At 40.6% G+C, this 21,059-nt stretch overlaps 1 protein-coding gene across 5 annotated transcripts in view; it reads right to left on the reverse strand.

Moving 5' to 3' along the window:
* Gramd1c (GRAM domain containing 1C) overlaps positions 1-21,059 on the reverse strand; it is a 77,252-nt gene that overhangs the window by 47,224 nt on the left and 8,969 nt on the right. For all 5 annotated transcript variants that reach the window (XM_076942976.1, XM_076942978.1, XM_076942974.1 and 2 more), the window contains 4 exons: positions 14,803-14,887; positions 5,014-5,117; positions 4,347-4,442; positions 2,651-2,731 (listed from right to left, as the gene is read on the reverse strand). In XM_076942976.1, the coding sequence (XP_076799091.1) occupies positions 2,651-2,731; positions 4,347-4,442; positions 5,014-5,117; positions 14,803-14,887 (366 nt within the window). The remainder of the gene's footprint in view (positions 1-2,650; positions 2,732-4,346; positions 4,443-5,013; positions 5,118-14,802; positions 14,888-21,059) is intronic.

A 21,059-nucleotide genomic window follows, 5' to 3' on the forward strand; every position in this document is an offset into this window, starting at 1 on the left:
TGAGGAACCCGACCCCTACGCCCTCTACCGGAAGATTATGCAGTCCTTGGCAAACTTACAAGTTCAGTCTCCTCTTGCTCAATAAGAAGCTTCCCAGCAAGCACCAGGATTCTTGAAATGCTTTCCCATGCAAATGAGGCATTCCCTATACATTAAGCACCAGCCATTGATTTATGTTCAACCTGAAACCTCCTTCCGGTTCTCCAAGGTTCGTTTATAGCCCTTGCCCACCCCAATAAAGTGTATGAGCACCAGCTGTTTCTCTGAAGATCGGCTAAGAGAGCTGTCTCCTTGAGTGCCCTCCGAAAAAAACTGTACCATTGACATCCTCAGAGAAGGCCTTCTCCCCGCTCACAGCTTCACCAGGATCCTGTAGACCCCACCGGTTCCTCGAGGGAGGAAATGCTCACATGAAAACAAAATTCCCCCTTGTGATTTCTTCTTTTACCCAGTGGCTCTTTGGGAATCTTCTCTTTAACTTTTCACTGTCTAGTGAGCCTCTGGTTCCTAATTTCAATCCGCTGTGACCAGAGGATACATTCTGCATCACTTTGATCCTCTTGAATGTACTGAGGCTTGTTTTATAATCTAAGACTATGATCTGTTTGGAGAATGCCCACATGCCCTTGAGAAAAATGTGTATCTGTTGTTGTTGGACAAAACATTCCATCGGTGTCCTCTGGTCCTGGCTAGTCATGTTGTTCTCTTTCCTGTTGACCTCTGGGTAGTTGTTCCCATCTTCAAAGACGGGTATTGAATTCAACTGTTACTGCTACATTGTTTATTTCTTCCTTCGATTCTGTTTGGTTTTGCTTTATTTACACTAGGGCTCTGTTACTAGCTGCATACACACTTACAAAGTTTATGCATTACAGATGATTTGGCCCTTCTACCAATGCAGGTACACACTCACACTCCGTGTGTATCCGCTTTAGTGTTAAAGTCTGCCTGGTGAGATGTTTCTCGTCAACACTGTTCTCCGTTTGCGCGTCTTACTTGCTTCTTTCACTTTCAAGATGTCCGTGCTTTGAAGCTAATTCTGTCTCAGGCACAACACACAATTGGGTTGTGTATTTTTTAATTCCGTCAGTCTTCGGATCTCGAGTGCAGTTTGATTCATTTATATTTATATGAGGATTTACGTAATAAAAGGTCATTTTACTAAGTGCACTGGCTAGTTTAGTGTCAAGCTAGTATCATTAGAGAGGCTCAACTGAGAAAATGCCTCCACAAAGTCCAGCTGTGGGCAAGCTTGTAGGGAGTTTTCTTAATTAGTGATTCATGGGGTGGACTCAGCCCATTGTGGGTGGTTCCATCCCTGGGCTGGTGGTCCTCATTTCCATAAAGAAGCAGGCTGAGCAGCAACCCCCTCCATGGCTTTTGTACTAGTTTCTGCCTCTAGGTTCCTGCCTTGTTGAGTTCTTGCCCTGACTTGTGATGTGGAAGCATAAGCAGACTAAACCCTTTCCTCCCCAACTTGCTTCAGTCATGGTGCTTTATCACAGCAATAAAAACCCTAACACACTAAGGTTGGGTCCTTTTATATTTCCATCATTAGCTTCTTATGTGTTTCTTTTACTGTTTTTTTTTTTTTTTTTTTACCTTGGGCTTTATCTTACAGATCTTAATGAGAACTGTAACTTATAAGGGTTGGAGATATAGCTCAGTGGTACATAGAGGCCGCTCTGGGTTCAACCACCAAAACAACAACAATCATGGAGCTGGGGTGACAGATCAATAGATAAGAATGCCTGCTGGGCAAGTATGAGAACCAAAGTTCAAATCCCAAACACCCACATAAAACGCCAGAAATGGCTGCACCTACCGCCAGCTCTAGCCCTGGGAGATGGAGACAGGCAGCTCCTGCGATTGCCAGCCAGCTGGCCTAACCAGCGGACTCCTGGATCCCTGAGACCCTGTCTCAAAGCAGTGAGATGGAGAATGGGCAAGGACGCCATCAGACATCCTCCTCGGCCTCTGTGTGCGTGTGAGTGTGCGTCTGAGCATGCTTATATGCAACGCGCCCGCCACAAAACCCCTTTTTAAATGCTTTAATTCACACTTGTATGGCATTTATTTATCCATTGTGTACAAGTGTGTGTGCATGTGGAAGTAAGAGGTTAGCTTGTGGGTGTCAGTTCTTCCCTTTCACTGTACAAGTCCTACAAATCAAACTCCGATCATCAGCCTTTACCCACTGAGACACTTCCCCAGTTCCTAAGTTTTTTCAACTTTTTCCTTTCCTTGGTTTCTTTCTTTCTTTCTTTCTTTCTTTCTTTCTTTCTTTCTTTCTTTCTTTCTTTTTTATAGGTTGGGGGGAAGGGTGTTGATAGGGACTCACTATGTAACCCTGACTGTTCTGGAACTCTTATCTGTAGACCAGGCAGGCCTCAAACTCACAGAGATCCACCTGCCTCTTCCTCCTGAGGGCCGGATTAAAGGCACAGACCACCACACCCTGCTCTTCAATTTTTCTTTTTGAATTTGAAAAAGAACACAAAAATAACTATAGATCTTTTGCTTTAAATTTCCAAACTGTCCTCAGAATTGAATCCATGAAAATAAGAAAGGGCTGTTTGCAAATCCTACTTAGATACACACGAGCCCCTATTGTGCCTTCTTAGAAAACGCTTCTGGAATGAACACTTACCTTGTCTAATAATACATTCTGCCACAACCTAAATATGCTCAGGTAACTTCTGTCTCTGGCACCAAAAGATGTAAAGAAAAACTACAAAGAAAAATAAGGAGACAAATTTAGTACTGTAAAAATTAAGAGGGGAAGGAAGCATCTGTCGTGAGGGTCTGTGGGGTCCGGCTCTGACCAAAGCCGACCATTCCCAACTTTCATAGTTTTCACTTGCTCTTGTGCTACAAGGAAAACAAACAATTCTTGCGTAAATGAGATATCTTTATAAATCCTGCCCTATAACAAATAGTATCTTATAGTAAACAATTTTCAAGAACAATATTGTTCTTTTTTTTTTAACTAGGAAAATGGGTTAAAACTAGGCAATTTGTGTTTATCATAATTTTCTCAAATTAGTCCAAATACATTTATTTATAGGCCAAAATGGGAAATTTTTTTTATTCTAAACTTTGAGATATGATACCTGTCAACTGAGCCCTATATAAACTAAAAATACAAGTGAATTTCAGAAATGTCTATATTAATGATACAAATTTTAAGTTATGCAATTTTCTCAAGTTAAAAAAAAAAAAACTCCCAAAATACTGGATCTCTGTTAACAGTGCACATAAAGCATCTAAGTTAAACTCAGAGGCCTATGATGTTTTAGAAACAAGAAAATGATAAAATGCTCAATCTATAATTCTGTGTCTCTTTTCAACCCAATGCATTTCTCTACATTTAGTATTTTGGTAACGTCATATTTAAAGTTGACTTCAGTGAGAAAGTGCAGCAAAGTGCATCGCTGAGTGGAGTCACATAGTAGGCTCTCTCTTCCATCGGCCTAGTTGGTGACTTCCTATCACAAAGTGCTTATCTGCAGGAAGGGGACAGCAAGTCCCATGCCGGAGTGATCAAGAACTTGGACACACTGATTTGGGCATTAATGATTTCACAGACGGATTTTTCAATTCATTAGCCTGAGACCTCCAGGCAGTGGTGGTGCACTTTAATCATAGGAGGTGGAGGCAGGAGGATCTCTGAGTTAGAAGCCAGCCTGGTGTACAAAACCAAGTTCCAGGACAGCCAAGGATACACAGAGAAACTCGGTCTCAGAAAAACAAAAGCGGAGACCTAGATATATGCTCTTTTTTTCTTGTTTTGTTTGTGTGGTTGCTTGTTTTTCAAGACAAGGTTTCTCTGTGTATCCCTGGCTGTTCAGGAACCCGATCTATAGACCAGGCTGACCTAGAGCTCGTAGAGGTCTGCTTGTCTCTGCCCCCTGAGCACTGGGATTAAAGGCATGGGCCACCATGCCTAGCTATGGATATATATTCTTTGCAGAAGATACATCCTAGCAGATACTCTAGACAGTTCTGTGTACACAGCATATAACCTAGTGATTAGTAATGCCCCTGTATCCTTTGGATTTCTTTCTTTATTTTTATTAGTATACAAAGAAGTGGATTTAATTGTGACATCATTAAACAAACATAATTGTTTGTATGTTATTCACCGCCCACTGCCTTTCCCACCTCTGGCTGCCCTGCTTTCTCCTCTGCAAATAGTAACTATTTAAACATACAAGAATCTGTTATAGAATATCCCGTGTCTCCACAAGACACTGTAACTTCAAGAGCTACCTGCATTTCCGACCCTATCTGTATAAAACAGATCTTCCTGTTATTAATGTGGCGAAGGTAGAGAAGCGGCTCACCTTTTCCCCCTCCGTGATGATCTGGATAGCATTTGGGATGAGTCGAGCAGTTTTCTCCTTGGTCATAAAGGTTATGTTCTTTAAAGCAATAGAAATCTAAACATGCACACACACACACACAAAAAAAAATACCTTTTAAAAACTGAAATGCACGTTTTCAGAGGCATATAAAACCCCAAATACCAAGTGCTGCATCAATCTAATCCAGAGTATTTGGCTGAAAGCCCAGCTTTAGAAGTTTACACGCACATGCTGTGCTGTCTGTGAACACGAAGCCAGGCAGTGGGTCACACACACTCCCTTCAGTGTTATGCCCATCGATATGCGGATCTAACATTAAGACTGGGTGTGAAAGACATGGGCGGTCAGGGTCCACATTGAAACCCTCAAGCACAATCTAGACAGTCTGTCAGGTAACCATGGTTTTGACAGGCAAGCCCCTTCCAACCTAACTGCCGGAAGTACAAACGAGGCTTGATGTATTAAAATTAGAAAAATACATTATACATTTGTGCATACATAAACACATCATACTTACATAAACACAGATATACAAATATATATGGTTTTACTTCCGAATCATCCTAAATACATTCCTTTTAAGAATACTGTTTATTCTAACTACGCAGTTATCTCTATCAACAAAGCAAATGCAAACATATCTTACCGTAGTTTCCCATCTGAAGATGTTGCTATAGAAACACAGCCAGTTTTCTGAAAGGTACAGCCGCCCCTGAAGCAAGATATCTTTCTGAAGAGCACAAGCATAATCTATGGGGACAAAGATAAGAGAAGGTCATTCACAAAGCTCTGACAACTGAATAAACCTTATACTACTTCAGCTCGTGGGACACCATCCCTGCCTACTCATTCATTTGTTCATTCATCCAGACACTCTATGCCAGCTATTTTGTTGAGAACCAGGTTCATCGGAAATATTTCTTACCCTCCTGGAACTTTGTAAATGAAAGGTAGGTATGATGGTTGATATTGTCAACCTGTTAGAATCTAGAATTTTCTAGGAGATAAGCCTCTGGGCATTCCTGTGAGGGATTGTCTCAACCAGATTAATTGAGCAAGTGAGACCCACCCTGAATATGGGTGGTACCACTCTATGGGCTGGGGTCCCAAACTGTATAAGATGGAGAAAACTCACTGCTTCCTGACTATGAGTGTGCAATGTGACAAGCCTTGAGTGCCCATCACCATGACTACCTCACCATCATGGACTGTGAGCCAAAATGAAGTCATTCTCCTTCAAGTTGCGTTTGTTGGGGGATTTTAGAGCACCAACAAGGAAAGTAACTACTACAGTTCGGGAACTCAGTCCCCCGTGGTAGGGAAGGCACAACGTGGGAGCAGGTTGATCATCAGTTACGGAGAAGCAGAGAAAGGGGAATCACTGTACTCAGCTGCTTTTTTCCACTTTCCCTCCTAGTTCACTTACGGGACCCAGCTCATGGATGGGATGGTGTGACCCACATTCAAACACACCCAGAGGTGTCTCTCCTAGGAGATGCCAAATCTAATCAAGTTGACAGTGAAGATTAACCATCAACAGATACAAAACCAAGTTAAGAGGATGACCAAAGTATAGAGATATAGAAGAACTGCTATACAGCTAAAGGGGAAGGTATGGGGAAGCATTATCAGGAAGGAGTTCCCTGAAAAAGTCAACTGTGAAAAAGAAATCCAAAAATCAATAAAAAGTTGACAGAATTCTGATAGGCCAGCACAGGCACAGGCTCCATGGTAGAAAAACACACAACACATTCGAGAACTAAAAGGCTGGGCATGGCGGCACACACCTTTAATCGCAGTGCTCAGGAGGCAGAGGCAGATGGATCTCTGTGAGTTTGAGCCTAATCCACATCCTCCAGGCCAGCCAACGATCTATAAAGGGACCTTGCCTTTGCTGTCAACTTGACACAATCTAGGATTGCCTAGGAGAAGTGTCTCAGTGAGACTCGAGACTGATTGGCGAGACTGATTGGCTGTGGGCATGTCTTAGGAGACTGTCTTGCTTACACTGACTACAGTGTAAAGAATAGACCACGGTGGGTCACACTGTTCCCTGGGTTTCAGTTCTAGCCCGTGTAAGCGTAGACCGAGAATACTGAGCACAAGCCAGCATGCGTTTGTTCCTCTTCTTCCTGATTAAGGATGTGACGTTTAATCTCCCCGTGATGGACTACAACCCGGTACTGTGAGCTGAAATAACTCTCTCTCTCTCTCTCTCTCTCTCTCTCTCTCTCTCTCTCTCTCTCTCTCTCTCTCTCTCTCTCTTCCCCCCTTTTTTTGGTTTTTCGAGACAGGGTTTCTCTGTGTAGTCCTGGCTGTCCTGGAACTCTGTAGACCAGGCTGGCCTCGAACTCAGAAATCCTCCTGCCTCTGCCTCCCAAGTGCTGGGATTAAAGGCGTGCGCCACCACCGCCTGGCAACCCTTTCTTCTTGGCAACTGGTCTAGTTTGCTTTCTGTCATCGTGATAAACGCTACGACCCAAAGAAACTTGGAAGCAGAAAGGGCTTATTTGACTTACACTTCCACACCACAGTCTGTCATCTGTGCGGGAAGTCGTGGCAGGAACCAGAGCAGAAACCACTGAAGAACACTATTTACTGACTTGCTTCCCATGGCTTGCTCAGCTTGCTTTCTTAATACACTCCAGGACCAGTGGCCTAGGGTTAGAACAGCCCATAGTGAGCTAAGTCCTTACAAATCAATCATGAGTCAGGAAAGCCCCACAGACATGCTCACGGGCTGGCTGATGGAGACAATTCTTCAGCTAAGGGTCTCCCTTTCCAGATGACTCTAATTTATGTCAAGTTGTTAAAAACTAAGCCGGGCGGTGGTGGCGCACGCCTTTAATCCCAGCACTTGGGAGGCAGAGGCAGGCGGATTTCTGAGTTCGAGGCCAGCCTGGTCTACAGAGTGAGTTCCAGGATAGCCAAGGGCTACACAGAGAAACCCTGTTTCAAAAAACCAAAACCAAAACAAAACAAAACTAACCACCACAACCATCATGCCTCTAAGTAAGCTCTCGCTTCATGCCTAATGCAAACCATAGCCCCCCAGCTACTCACAGTATAAGATATGAAGAACTTCTGTGAGGTGATTCTGTCAACTGCTACATTTTAAAACTGCATAAAGTAATTTTTTATTTTAAAATAAAAGTTGTCTGGCACGGTGGTGCATTCCTTTAATCCCAGCTCAGGAGGTGGGCAGATCTCTGTGAGTTTGAGGCCAGTCTGACAGTGAATTCCAGGGCAGCCAGAGCTAGTCAGACCCTGTCTCAGAACAGCACAGGGCAAAAAAGTTGACTTAAGCGTCAAAATATTTAGCCTTAGTTGTGTTAAATTCTAAGCACTGAGCAAGGTAGTCAACCTTTCAAAATGCTTCCTTCAGGGAAAAAAAAAGAAAAAGCTGAGATGCCACCAAATAAAAGCTGTTAGTAAATTAAGTAAGCAGATTAAGTGTCCCATTCGCTAATATGTATGTCCCAAGCAGACTGGGTTAAAGGTCGCCTTCAGGTATCATGAAATTTTTATCTCATTGAAATGTTTTATCGTCCAGTGCTTCTCAGACTTCAGAGATACCTGGTTGGCGGAGAACAATGCCAGCCCCTCCCCCAGAGTTCTGAGTAAATAGGTCTGGGGCAAGGTTAAGGGGACTGTGTCACAGGCTTTCAGATGGCGCCTGCCTTGCCAGATCATAGACCGTCCTTGCATTATTTTATACTAATTATACTGAAAGAGACAGCATAGACCTGCAGTATTTTAACAAGAATATTTGATATATAGTGATGAACTTTTCAGTAATTTTAAAATGTGGCTTCCTTAAAATGTGGGCTACCATAGTGAATGTAGTAGACCCCAGTGAAGTTGCTTAAAACTGTGGCAAAGAAAAATAAGAACATATAAAAGATAGCAAAGGCATTATAGCACACATGAGAGAGCATTTTCTTTTAAAAGAGCCAAAGTTATGCATTTTTGTGCTCCCAACTTTGCTACTTATAAATGAGTTTCTACTATAAAAATAATTGCCACTTCAGGAGGTAATGTCCTGCCTGATCAGTTATATTAACAATCTGATTCACCCAGAATGAAATGAGAAAATAATGCTTATCAAAAACTGTTGTTACCGACTTTGTAACTTCACCATGGTTTACCAGAAAGCTGTAGTAAAACTCAAGAAATTAACCAAGCTTCTTAGGTCAGTTGAACACATACTTGCTTTATTCAATTATATAGCAATAACATGATCAATTACAGCACAATTAAATGGCTCCAATGTCTATAAAGACTTATTTTCATAACCACAAAATAAAAGATACAGAACAAAGCAGGAAGAGAATCCAGGAGTGAATCAATACAATATACATTAAATAGTATACATGTATTTAAATAAGCAAGATGATTCTTTGCCTTACTAAAGAACTTAGAACTTAGGCATGCTGTCCATAAGGAAGCCAACAGGAGAATGTGCCTTTTCTTTTCTTTTTTATTTTTATTTTGAGAAAAGGCCTCACTCTGTATGTCTAACTGACCTGAAACTCACTATGTAGACCAGGCTGGCCTCGAACTCACAGAGATCTGCCTGTTTCTGCTTCCCAAGTGCTGGAACTAAAGGAGTGTGCTACAGTGATCAGCTTTGGAAAAAAAATCATAATAAATAAAACAAGTGTTAAAAACAACCCAATAATATCAGGAAATACATGTCTGCAGACACTCTACTTTGTAGCGTTGAGCATGGAAAGCACCATGTCCAGGACGTCACGAAGCAGAAAATTATCCCATAAAAGAACATTTTGAAGATTGCTTTTTTAGATTTATTATTTAAAAAAAAAAAAAAAAAAAAAAAAAAAAACTTTTTTTTGTATTTTGTTAGCTTGCAACAACTAAAAGAGAAATATAAATGAAAAGGGGAAAAAAAGGAAGAAAACCCCCTCAGGTCGGTGGGCAGAAGGGGAGACCCACATCCTCTGGCTTCTCTCAGAGCATTCTCTTTCAAGACTTTTACTCTTTTAATCCGTTCTTTTTCTGCTCCCTCGAAGGTGGTTTGAATCTTTTCAAAAGCTAAAGACGCTTCTCACCTGCTTCACAGCCCAGGGACCCAGGAGCCATGCAGGAAGATAAGAGCCTAGCTTTGCTGGGTAACTGGCTCCCAGTTACAAAACTACCTGTGTCACATAGATGTGAGTTCGAGTGTGAGTTGGCTGGCTGTCACAGCTGTTTTCCCTAATTACAAGGTAAAGTTGAGATGGATTAAATGTGACACATGATAATGTCAACTTGGCTCATTTCAGGACTGGTCTTCTTTTTCTCCCCTGCCTCCCCTTTTCTTCCTTCATTTCAGACAGGTTCTTGTAGAGCCTAACCCGGCTGGCCTCAAACTCACTTTGTAGCTAAGGATGACTTTTAATCTCTAATCCTCTGGCCTCCACCCCTCCAGTGCTGGAATTATAGGTCTGCTCCACCACATTCTGCAGACGTGGTGCTGGGGATGGAACCCCTGAGGCAAGCACTCTACCCAGTGAAGGCATGCACGGCACCCAGCTATATCGGTCCATTGTATCTGCAGGGCTGTCAGTTTTTGTGATGTCACACACACACACAGAGAGAGAGAGAGAGAGAGAGAGAAACACACACAAAGGAGACACACACACACACCACATTCTGAGGTTTGTTTTGTTTGTATGCTTTGCCTTGTTGCTGTTGTTTTTAGACAGGCTCTCTCTGTGTACCTCCGATTGGTGATGAACTCATTGCATATCATAGGCTGGCCCGAAACTTGGCATCCTCTGCCTCCAAATGCTAGATTTGCAGACCCGAATCAACATGTCTGGCTCGCATTCTAGTTGATGTTTAATCAATAACAAATTGCTCTCTCTCTCTTTTTTTTTTTTTTTTTATTATTCTTCTGCCTTTGGGAGAGGTATTCTGAGTCGGCAAGAGGTTTTGTGCTGGATTACATCTCTCTAATACAACATGGCCCTGTCTGGATCTCTACCTTGTTCGCTTAGATAATCAGAGCACTCAAAATGTAAGTTTTGAGCAATAACATCACAAAACAAAACAATAGTCTTCCAAACAATTCTTTTAAAGGGGTAAATAATTTTAAAGGTATGAATACCACTACTTAAAAAAAACAGCAACAGTGCGTAGAACCATTGCACGTTGGGATAGTAGTTAGACATGCGTTTCTTTCCTCCCCTTATACAGGCTCCTTTAGAGATGGCAAAGACAACATTCAATCAATTAAATTAGAAACAGTGCTGGGGGGTGGGGCGGGATGGTACATTAGCAGACTGAAAGACTTTATACAGTTTTAGAAGACAGGAAGCAGATGCCAATGAATAAACCCTCGTATAAAATGAGTGAATAAAGAAAAAAACCAATGACTAGAGCTTCAGCTCCAAAATATACATGCTGTTCATATTTTAATCACCTCCCCCCAGTCTCCCTTTCCCATGGCCTAGCCCAACCCCACTCAGCATTGAGGAGACTCGTACGCTCCTGAAGTGTAGTTTTTCCACAAGTAGGATTACTGGGTCAAGTTCGTTATAGATTTTAATTTCGTTGATCAAGATTAGTAAATAAAGTAAAGAGAGAAGGCCCAAATGAGTATTGAGAATTTAAAAAAGGCGGCGCTAATGCAGATGCTTGGCCGTCCCTCCGCGAATGTGCGCCATCCCGCCGCGAATGTGCCCGATTTCACAACTAAACGGGGCTGGAGCTCATTAGTTCTTGGACTGGGAAACTGTTTCCAAGGGATAGCTAGAAACAGCTGTAATTTTGCACTTGTGTTTGAGAAAAACTAGCTAACGATCTAATCACCAGGACTAACTACGTCTATCGGAGGAGGCTGAGGGCCTTGAAATGTGGTTGTCAGTGCTGAACACCAAACGGTGCTGAATTAGCATGTACACGTTTGAGGAAGGTTTTCATCGTGACAGCATCACTTCATCCATCTGTATGTCAGGTGTGAGGCAAACTCCCCTCAGCCATACAGGCACGGAGAGTGAGAGCTGAGGAGACCTTAGCTTTAGGTATGTGACTAGCTTTCACTAGATCTCAGCTGCTGCTTCCTCTAATTTGCCAAATCCAAATGATAAATTTCCAGCTCCTGTACTTTTATTTTATGTACATTGGTATATGAGGGTGTCCAGTCCCCTGGAACTGGAGAGACAGTTGTGAGATGCTATGTGAGTCAGGGAATTGAACTCGAGTCCTCTGGACAAGTGGCCACCCAGTGCTGTGCTTTTTTTTTTTTTTTTTTTTTTTGGTTTTTTTTTTTTTTTTTTTTTTTTTTTTTTTTTTTGAGGCAGGGTTTCTCTGTATAGAACTGGCCTCGAACTCAGAAATCCACCTGCCTCTGCCTCCAAGTAATGGGATTAAAAGCGTGCACCACCACCGCCCAGCTACCACCAAGTGCTCTTAACCACTGATCCACCTCATTGTTTTGAGACAGGGGCTCTCATTGAACCTGAAGTTCACTGATTTATCTACGTATGATTTATCTATGATTTATGGTAACTAGCCATGACCTTCACTGAGTGACCTGTCTCCTCATTCCCCACCCCCAGCTGCAGGAGTCACAGGAGAGCATCCCCACAGGTGGATTTTATATGGGTTCTAGGATTGACTCAGGTCCTTGTGCTTGTTCATCAGACACCTCACCAATGAAGCTGTCTCTCCAGCCCATGAACTTCTGAAAGCTTAGGGAAGACTGTTACCCCTCCATAACTGTTTATTCAAGCATTTATTCATAGCGATATGGACTCATAGATATTTATTTGATTCTTTGCTTCGTTATCCCAAATCGTTGTTATCTTGTTGCTTAAGCTATTCTAACTTTGAACATCAGGTGCTATTCCAAGTTGCGGCCTGTTTTCGTTTTCTTAACCCACCCTTGGTACTAGAACCATAGCGTGCTCTGTCTTCACTGGTCTCCAGTTGTTACTGCTCCAGAAACCTCTTTGGAGAGAGGGGTGTTTTAAGAAGCCAAGACCTGAGCTCTAAACGTGTTCCCTGCTGCCAGCATCTTAGCAGACAGAGATAGGGAATAGATAGGCAGAGTTAGCCCTCCATAGACATGGCTTCTACTACTCAGACTAAATAGACTAACTCACAAAGGAACGTTTAAATGTTTCTTTTCAAAGAACTGCATCTGTACTGAACATGTGCAAGCTTTGTCAGGTCGCAATTCCCTAAACATTAATATATATTAATAATATATTAATATATGTAATATATTGTATATATTATATAATAATATATACACACACATATATATATATATATATATACATATATATATGATTTACATCTCATTTAAATTGTGTGAGCCATTAATGGTAATCCAGAGATGATTTAAAGTACATAAAAAATGTGCTCAGGCTCTACATGAATGCTATACTACTTTATATAAGGACTTAGGTATCCATGGAACTGGGCATCTGAGGGGACTTCCTGGATCCAATCTCCTGAAACAGCAAAGGGCAACTATATATACTGAGTCACTCATGGCTGGAATCAGTTTACCCGTTTATAACACAAATAGTGCTGTTACAACCAGCGTTCTATCCTGGGGTGTCCCTGAGACCTTGGTTATTTCTAAAACTTTTAAGCAATAAAGTTCCTCCATAAAGAAGTGGCTGGTGAAGAGTCATGTAACCACCACCAAAATACCATACAGAACCCTCTGACACCCCAAAAATGTTCCCTGTGCAGCCATCCTCCCCTTTATATGACGTTCTAAATGTCTACATTAAACATGTGTACTGTACCAGTCAGGAAAACAGACGCAAATATCTAACTTTTTAAAAACAAAAACGCACACTGAAAAATGTATAAAAGACAAAATATTGGTCAAATTATACAGATAAAAGAGCCAATTTTTCCACATTTTCCTGGGTGGCTCTTCAGTGTTACAAGGAGTGTATTTCACTATATGATGAAATTAGCATCTTTTAAAATGGTAAAAATCACCAGGGGGTGGTGATAACACACCTGTAATCCTAGTGCTTAGAAGGTAGAGGCAGGAGGTTAGCTCTGAGTTTGAGGCCAGCTGATCTACACAGAAAGTTTCAGGCCAGCAGGGGTACATAGAAAGACCCTTTCTCAATAAAAACAAAACACGGTAGGAACCAACAGGATACATTTTAGAATGGTTTCTCTGAAAAGCCTTCTGTTTTCAGTGGGAGGCTAGCAAGAACATTTGTAACACACACACAAACAGTTGTAATTGTTTTTTAACAACACTTAGCCTTCCATCACAAAAAAAAAAAAAAAAAAAAAGACAACTGGTGTCCTTTCCCTCCAAATCCTTCCCTACCCACCACCACTTTTCTCTCAATTTCATATTTGAAATTTTTATTATAAAAATATATTGCTTCTGCTGGGTGTGGTGACATATGTCTGTAATGGCAGCATTTGCGAGGTAGAGACAGGAGGATCAGGATCTCGGGGTTATTCTCAAATACAATGTGTTAGAGGTCAACCTGGATACATAAGACCTGACTTCATTTCCAAGAAGCCATATCAAAATCCGTATGTGGGGGCTAGAGAGATAGCTCAATGGTTGAGAGCACTGGCTGCTCTTTCAGAGGACCCAGGTTCAGTCCCCAGCATCCACGTGGTGGCTGGCAACCATCTGCCACCTCAGTCTTAAGGGATCTGACGCCCTCTTCTGGCCTTAGAAGGCACTGCACATACATATGTGTCACGGGACACTTACGCGCAAAACAACTATATATCCAAAAACAATAAGGTTAAATTAAATTTAAAAATGTTAAAGCTGAGTGTGGTGGTGTTCTTGGAATTTCAGCCCTGGGGAAGACGACAGGAGGAATGTAGCCAATTGGTGAGTTTCAGGTTCAATGAGAGACCCAGTCCCCAAACATAAGGTGAGCTGATTTGGAAGGCATTCAGCCTTGACCCCTGGCCTCCAAACACATGCCTGTGTGTGTGTGTGTGTGTGTGTGTGTGTGTGTGTACAAAACAGATATACAATAAAGCATTTCTGTTACAAAATGACTAAATTTGTTACTGGAAAGCTTAGCACATATAAAATTCTGCATGAACCATAACATGAATAATGACTTATTCCTAAATTTATCCCTAGAACATTCTTGTTAAATTGATCTATCAGAGCACTTGTTGAAGAGTGTATTTTTCTCAGGAGAGCTACCATAGGATGAATATTAAATCTAAATGTTCCTTTCAAAGCCTTATGTAGAAGGACTGGACAAAACCATGAGCACACATTTCTTCTTAGTACCTAATATATCATAAGTCAGAAATCACTGTTGCCCTGGTTACACATGGCATAAGCTCATCTAACTGTAAAACGGGACACTGCCTTCCTCACAAAACAGTCCCTGCCTAGCATGAAGGCCTGGGATTTGTCTCCAAGCTGCCCGTCATGTCTGTCTGCTTGCCGAGTCCTGAGTACCTGCTATCAGCTTCTCTGAGTCGGGCAGGTGTGTGAACTGCTGCCTGTATTCCTCATTCCTGTCTTTATAGGTGGAGGCCGAGATCTGAAACAAGAAAAAGATTAGGTTTCTGTTTAGTTACACTTGTAATCGCTTAGAAAACACAATCAAAATGAAACTTCAAAGTCACACACTTTCTGTCAATATTATGTCCTTATACGAAAGCACCATGAACATTTCAGAAGTCATCCATGTGGCGCTTCTGTGAACACAGGATGGGCCATGAAAGCTAGGAGCTATGTTGGCAGAGGAGGCTGGGCTGATGTGGAGAAAGCCTAAAAGCTGTGTTTAGAAGTAGAGGGGGAAACCCTAAAGTCATCTGGGTAGCCTGAGAGCATGGTCCCACCTGGAACAAGCCAAGCGGCAGATTAGAACAAGCCAAGGGCTTTGTCAGATACATCTAGAAGGAAAGGCTGCCGAGTGGGCTTGACGCGTCCGTATGCTCCTACCAAACAAAGCTGCAGACATGGGGAGCAGCCAGGAGACAGAGCTTCAGCTATGTCCACATTTCTGCCTGGACACACAAGAGAAGGGAGACTGTGTAGAAACTGGGTCAAATGAGAAGAGCTTAAACTCTGGCCACATTACCCAGTGTACATACAGATCTGTCAGTAGAAGGAAAGGCCTTTCTGGGTCTTGTGTTTGAGCGTAACATTTTGCAATCACATGTCAATACATAGGGTGACTCCTGGAATGTCAGCCTTAAAGAGAAAAGGAGAGCAATAATAAATGCAGCAGAGATATTCATTCCCATGTGTTATAGGACAAACCCAGATTCACTCTAAATAAGTTCTTAGTCAAACAAACAAGATCAACAGTGGCAATCCTTTGGACGGGGAGAAACCACTCAGAATGCAGAGATGCTACTGAGGCAGGCAGGTAGGGCAGAGAGCAAGGCCTAGAAAGTAGGTAAAGCCTCACAAAACTGGCTTACTGAAAAAACACTCTGGCAAAGAGGAAGGCTGGAATTCCCGACTGAGGCAAACCCAGACTGGCTCACACCACAAGCACAGGTGCAGAGGCACTCCAGAGTATCGGAAAACAACCCATGGCTCACAGCAATAGTAGATCTCACGCTGGGTGCTGAGTTAAGACAATAATATGACATGCACCTTGTAAAGTTCTATGGAGAATGACAGGCAACAGACAAATCATGTACAGAAAAGCCCAGATCCTTTGGGAAATGGCCAAGCCCGCTCCAGCTCGCCTCCTTGGAAGTTCGTCTTTCTGAATAAACTCTCTTCTTTCGCTTGCTACTAATTGTCTCTGGTGAATTCTTTATAGCAGGACGCAGGAACCTGGAACTTCACTGGAGATAACCTCTAATCCACGGAATCACTAGCACACACACCATTTGAATCATCCAATGGGCAGTAATATATATATATATATATATATATATATATATATATATATATATATATATATCATGGTGAGCAGCAGAAGGGAAAAAATCAATAGGTAATAGAAACAATCCTTGATGGGTCTCAGGCACTGGATTGATTTAAGAGCCTAAGACATCAAAGAAATTATCCCCCAAATGTTCAAAGAACTAAAGAAAACCATGCTTGATGAACTTAAGGGTCTATGAGATGATGGGTCAGGGTTGTCCTAGCTTCAACGGTCAACTTGACAACTCAGAGCCATCTGAGACAAAAGCCTCAATTGAGGCATTGCCTAAATCAGAATGGCCTGTGGGCCTGTCTTTGAGGGATTAGCTTAATTACTAATTTATGCAAGAGGGCACAGCCCACCGTGGGCAGAACCATTCCCAGGCAGGTGGTCCTGTGGTGGGTAAGAAGGTTAGCTGAGCAGGAGCCAGTGAGCAAGACAGCAAACAGTGCTCTTCCATGGTTGTTGCTTTGAGTCCTTACAGGAGTTCCTGAGCTGACTGCCCTCGATGATGAACTCTTATCTGGAAGAAGAATCCAAATAAAGCCTTTCCTCATAAGTTGTTTGTTCGTGGTGTTTGTCACAGCAACAGAAGAATACTGGAACAGGAGGTAAAGGTATTTGCTCTCCAGCCTGATGACCTGGCTCAATATCCAGAACCCCAAACACACACACACACATGCTTGCTCACACACAAACACACATTCTCGCACACATACATGTCTATACTTTAAAATACCTTGAATCAAAATTAAAATAATTGCCTAAATATTTGACACACACATAAATGAATGGAGAATAAGGAAACAAAAATAACAGGACACAGGAGCAATAGACAATAAAATGTCCATTTGTCAATCCAACCATATTCTATGTATGAAGGTAATCAAACTGGGAGGAAGCAAATGTCTGGAACAATCTAAATGCCGTGCTTAAGAACTCAGAACAGGAAATAAAAAACATTTTTAAGTTAAAAAAAAGGTAATAAAGAAGAGTAAATTTTTTTTTAAATTGGAACACAAAAACAGTAAAACATAACTAAGAGAGAGGTCATTGTTTTAAAAGAACCAACTAAGTGGACAAACTTTCAGCAAGACTGATGAAGAAAAGCAAAAAGGAGACAAGAAACGAATTATAATTATTAATAATTAAGCAGGAAATAACACTGCACATACTACAGATCTCAGGACATAAGGGGAAATCCATGTGCCCCTATACATATAAATGTATTGCCTTGGAGAACACTCTGGCTCCTCAAAACATACAACTACTATAGCTCACTCAGTATGAAACAGTTCATTTAAGTTGGTCCACAACCTGCAAGGAAACTGAATTTATATCTTCAAATTTCCCAAGATAGAAATCTCCAAGACTAGATAGCTTCACTGGAGAAGGCTTGAATGTTTAAAAACTCAATTCCAGTTCTGCCCAAGTTTTTCAAAATATTAAGTTAGAAAAGAACACATCTCAATTCCTTCTGTAAAGCAAGGATTACTCTAATATCAAACCTACATAAAAATATTACAAAGACAGAAAGTGATAGAAAAATATCCTCTGGAATACAGATGCAAAAATTCTTAAAATGTGAACAAATATCCTTCAGCAATTTAGAAAACAAATAATACAACATGACCCAGGGACCCATGGCTGGCTTAGTAGTCAAGTTAACCAATGATATCAGCTAAAAAAGAATTAAAGAATCATATCATCTCACTTGATATAGAAGTAACATTTGAGATCATTCAATGTCTACTTGCAATTGAAACAAACAAACAATAAACTATCTCCAAACTGGGAATACGAAGGAAGTTCCTCAAGTTGGAAAGAGCGTCTACAAATTACCTGTGATTTACAAGATACTGTCATGGTGAAAACTTGATTTACACAATAAATTGAGATTCACTCTTTTTAGATCTAAATATTGGAAAAGATTATGCAGAACTAGAATTGAGTGTTTAGATTGAGATTTTTAGGATTTCTCCTTATGTCTGAAGCTGCTCCACTTCATGCTGATAGATGTATCCAGTTCCCTTACATTTGCTGTCATTGTCTTTCACACTCTCTCAGCAGTACAATCTGATCATATACATATAGACATTATTATATATAAATATATATTTAATTTATTATATAATATAATTTATATATAATATGTTATATTATTATATAAGTATATATTAATATAATATAAAATAAATAATACATTAATATCTATCAATATATTATACATTAATAGATAATAAATATATAATTTAGTATGTTAATATATAATATATTATATATTACTCAGATATATTATAAATAATATTTATTTGTTTGTTTGTTTATTTATTTATACTCCTCTTTCTTCTGCTTCAATTTTCCACAGTCCTTGTATTTGCTGTTTTGCTCTCCACTGAACTACAATGTCCCCTGATACTTTATAGCTGTATTCTATAAGTTTTGAAACCCGGGTATGTCATTTGTTGAATTTCCTTCTGCTCACTAACAGAGTGTAATACTCAACCCCCAAACTCTCTGGAGAAAGTCACTCTCACCCCACCTAAGCCAGGTTTAGCTGACAAGTTTCCTTGTCTTTAGTTTGAAGATGTAGGTATATTTCTTTCCTTGCCAACATTTCACAGATGTACAAGTCTTTCAGAGTCGCGGCTTTATGAAGCATTCTCGGTCCTAACCCATGCAAGCACTTTCTTTGTTATTGTATAATCTATAATCCCAGATAAGCATTATAAACATGTCTGTAACAGGGATGGAGAAATGGCTCAGAGTGAAAGCATGCTGTACAAGCGTGTGTACTTCAGATCACCAGCATCTATGGATAGGAAGCCGGGCACAACAGCACACATGTGTAACCTCAGCTTTGGGGGACAAGGGAAGAGCATGGCAGATCCTGGGGGTAGCCTAGCAAAAACAGTGAGCTCCAGGTTCAGTGAGAGACCCTGTCTCTAAAGATAAAGAGGGCCAGCAAGATGTTTCAGGGGGGTAAAGGCACTTGCCACCAAGTTTGATGATCTGAGTTTGACCCCCAGGTCCCATGTAGAATAGACTCACACAAGATATCCTTTGACCACACACTCCATGGCATACATGCCCAAACATGTACATATATATACAAAATGCATGAAATTAAAAAAATTAAATTTGGGCTAGAAAAATCAGCCAGCAGTTAAGACTCTGGCTAGTCTTCTTGAGAACCAGGGTTTGATTCCCAGTACCCTCGTGGTGGTTTACAGCCCTCTACAACTCAGTCCCATGGGATCTGATGCCCTCTTCTGTCCTCCTCTGTCACTCCTCTGTCACTGTATACACACAGTACACAGATATGAAAGCAGGCAAAAACATCCATACACATAACATAAAAACAAATAAACCTCCAAAATGTAATTTAAATACAAAAGCATATACTAACATGGAACTAACATGGAAAACAGCCTAGGAAAGTTATCAGCATCAGCCTCTGGCCTTCACACCTGTATACACCAACACAGATATGCATACAGCAAGCACACACATGTGCGCACGCACACATACACAGAGTTTACAACATTGTATTCAACATCTCTTGATAATTCTACTAAAATGTTTATTTAATTTAAACATTCCCCTCCCCCTATTGCCAAAATACTAACTTCTTTTTCCTTATAGCTAAATCTAAAAATGTTAGAAGATACCTCCTCAATTTATGAAAGTGCTTAATACATTATATATATATATATATATATATATATATATATATATATATATATACCTAAACATTTACAAATAGAATTAAATTAAAACATGATTCGGAAAGAAAACTTTCTTTTTTAGAAGACATCATAGTAAATGTAGCATAGACTTTATAGGTTTGAATAAAGATGGGCTGTACTTGCCCTGGAAGACGACGGGACTACGGGGCAACATTCCTCCAAACTTGGCAAACTACCTCGCAAACACACTAATTCATCCTCGGTGGCCTCTTTGGCCTCTTTTGACAGAATGTATAATACAGTTTTAATTAACCCTAGGTGTGCCTACACGTCAGGCCTGCAGTGAGTTTTCTCCCTACTTTTAAGTAGAACATCTTAGCTGTGAGTACTGTGAGCAAGACCGTAACTCAGCAAGAAAGCATGGAACTAAGATGTCTGGTTCATTGGTCAATTAAAACTACAACTGGACTGTGACCTAGAAGTTGGTTTAAAACTTTCTCTATGCTAATCATTATTTGAGTATAGTGTTTCAAAATGTGTATGTTTTATTCTTAAATGTTTTAGAAGGACACGATTGATTTGAATTCTGAGCACTTTAAAAATTCTCCCACTCCATCTTCTTTTCCTATTTACTTTCTAAATCAAATCTCTAAGGTTTACATTACCCCAGTCTATGTTAGGATTTTTTAAAATCACAGTGATTTAAGCAGAATATATAGACTTCCATTTTAGTTACAAATTTCAGAAAACTATAATTTGTTCACTTTTAAAATAAACTCATCAATTAAGCCAGCTACTAAGGAAATGAGTTTACACAGTTGACAAACATTTTCTAAGAGGAACTTAACAGAATATCAAAGTAAGACTGTATGGCCAATGATCAACGCCCTAGTCAAAGAACTAACAATCCAGTTAGTCATCTTCTAAACATACACAACACAAAATCCCAGAGGCCCCTTTTTACTCCCACTAGTGGTTAACTGCATATCACTAACACTCAACAAACAGACCTGTCGCAAAGCTGTCCGCTGGGCCTCTGGGATTTTAATCCACATGGAATATATCATTATTTTAGTTGGTAAGAAAAAAAAACTATCTTTTTTCCTTTCGCCGTGTACTTTTTACTAACAGGTAAA

The sequence above is a fragment of the Arvicanthis niloticus genome, chromosome 12 (genome assembly GCF_011762505.2).
Source record: "Arvicanthis niloticus isolate mArvNil1 chromosome 12, mArvNil1.pat.X, whole genome shotgun sequence".
Classification (NCBI taxonomy): domain Eukaryota; kingdom Metazoa; phylum Chordata; class Mammalia; order Rodentia; family Muridae; genus Arvicanthis; species Arvicanthis niloticus.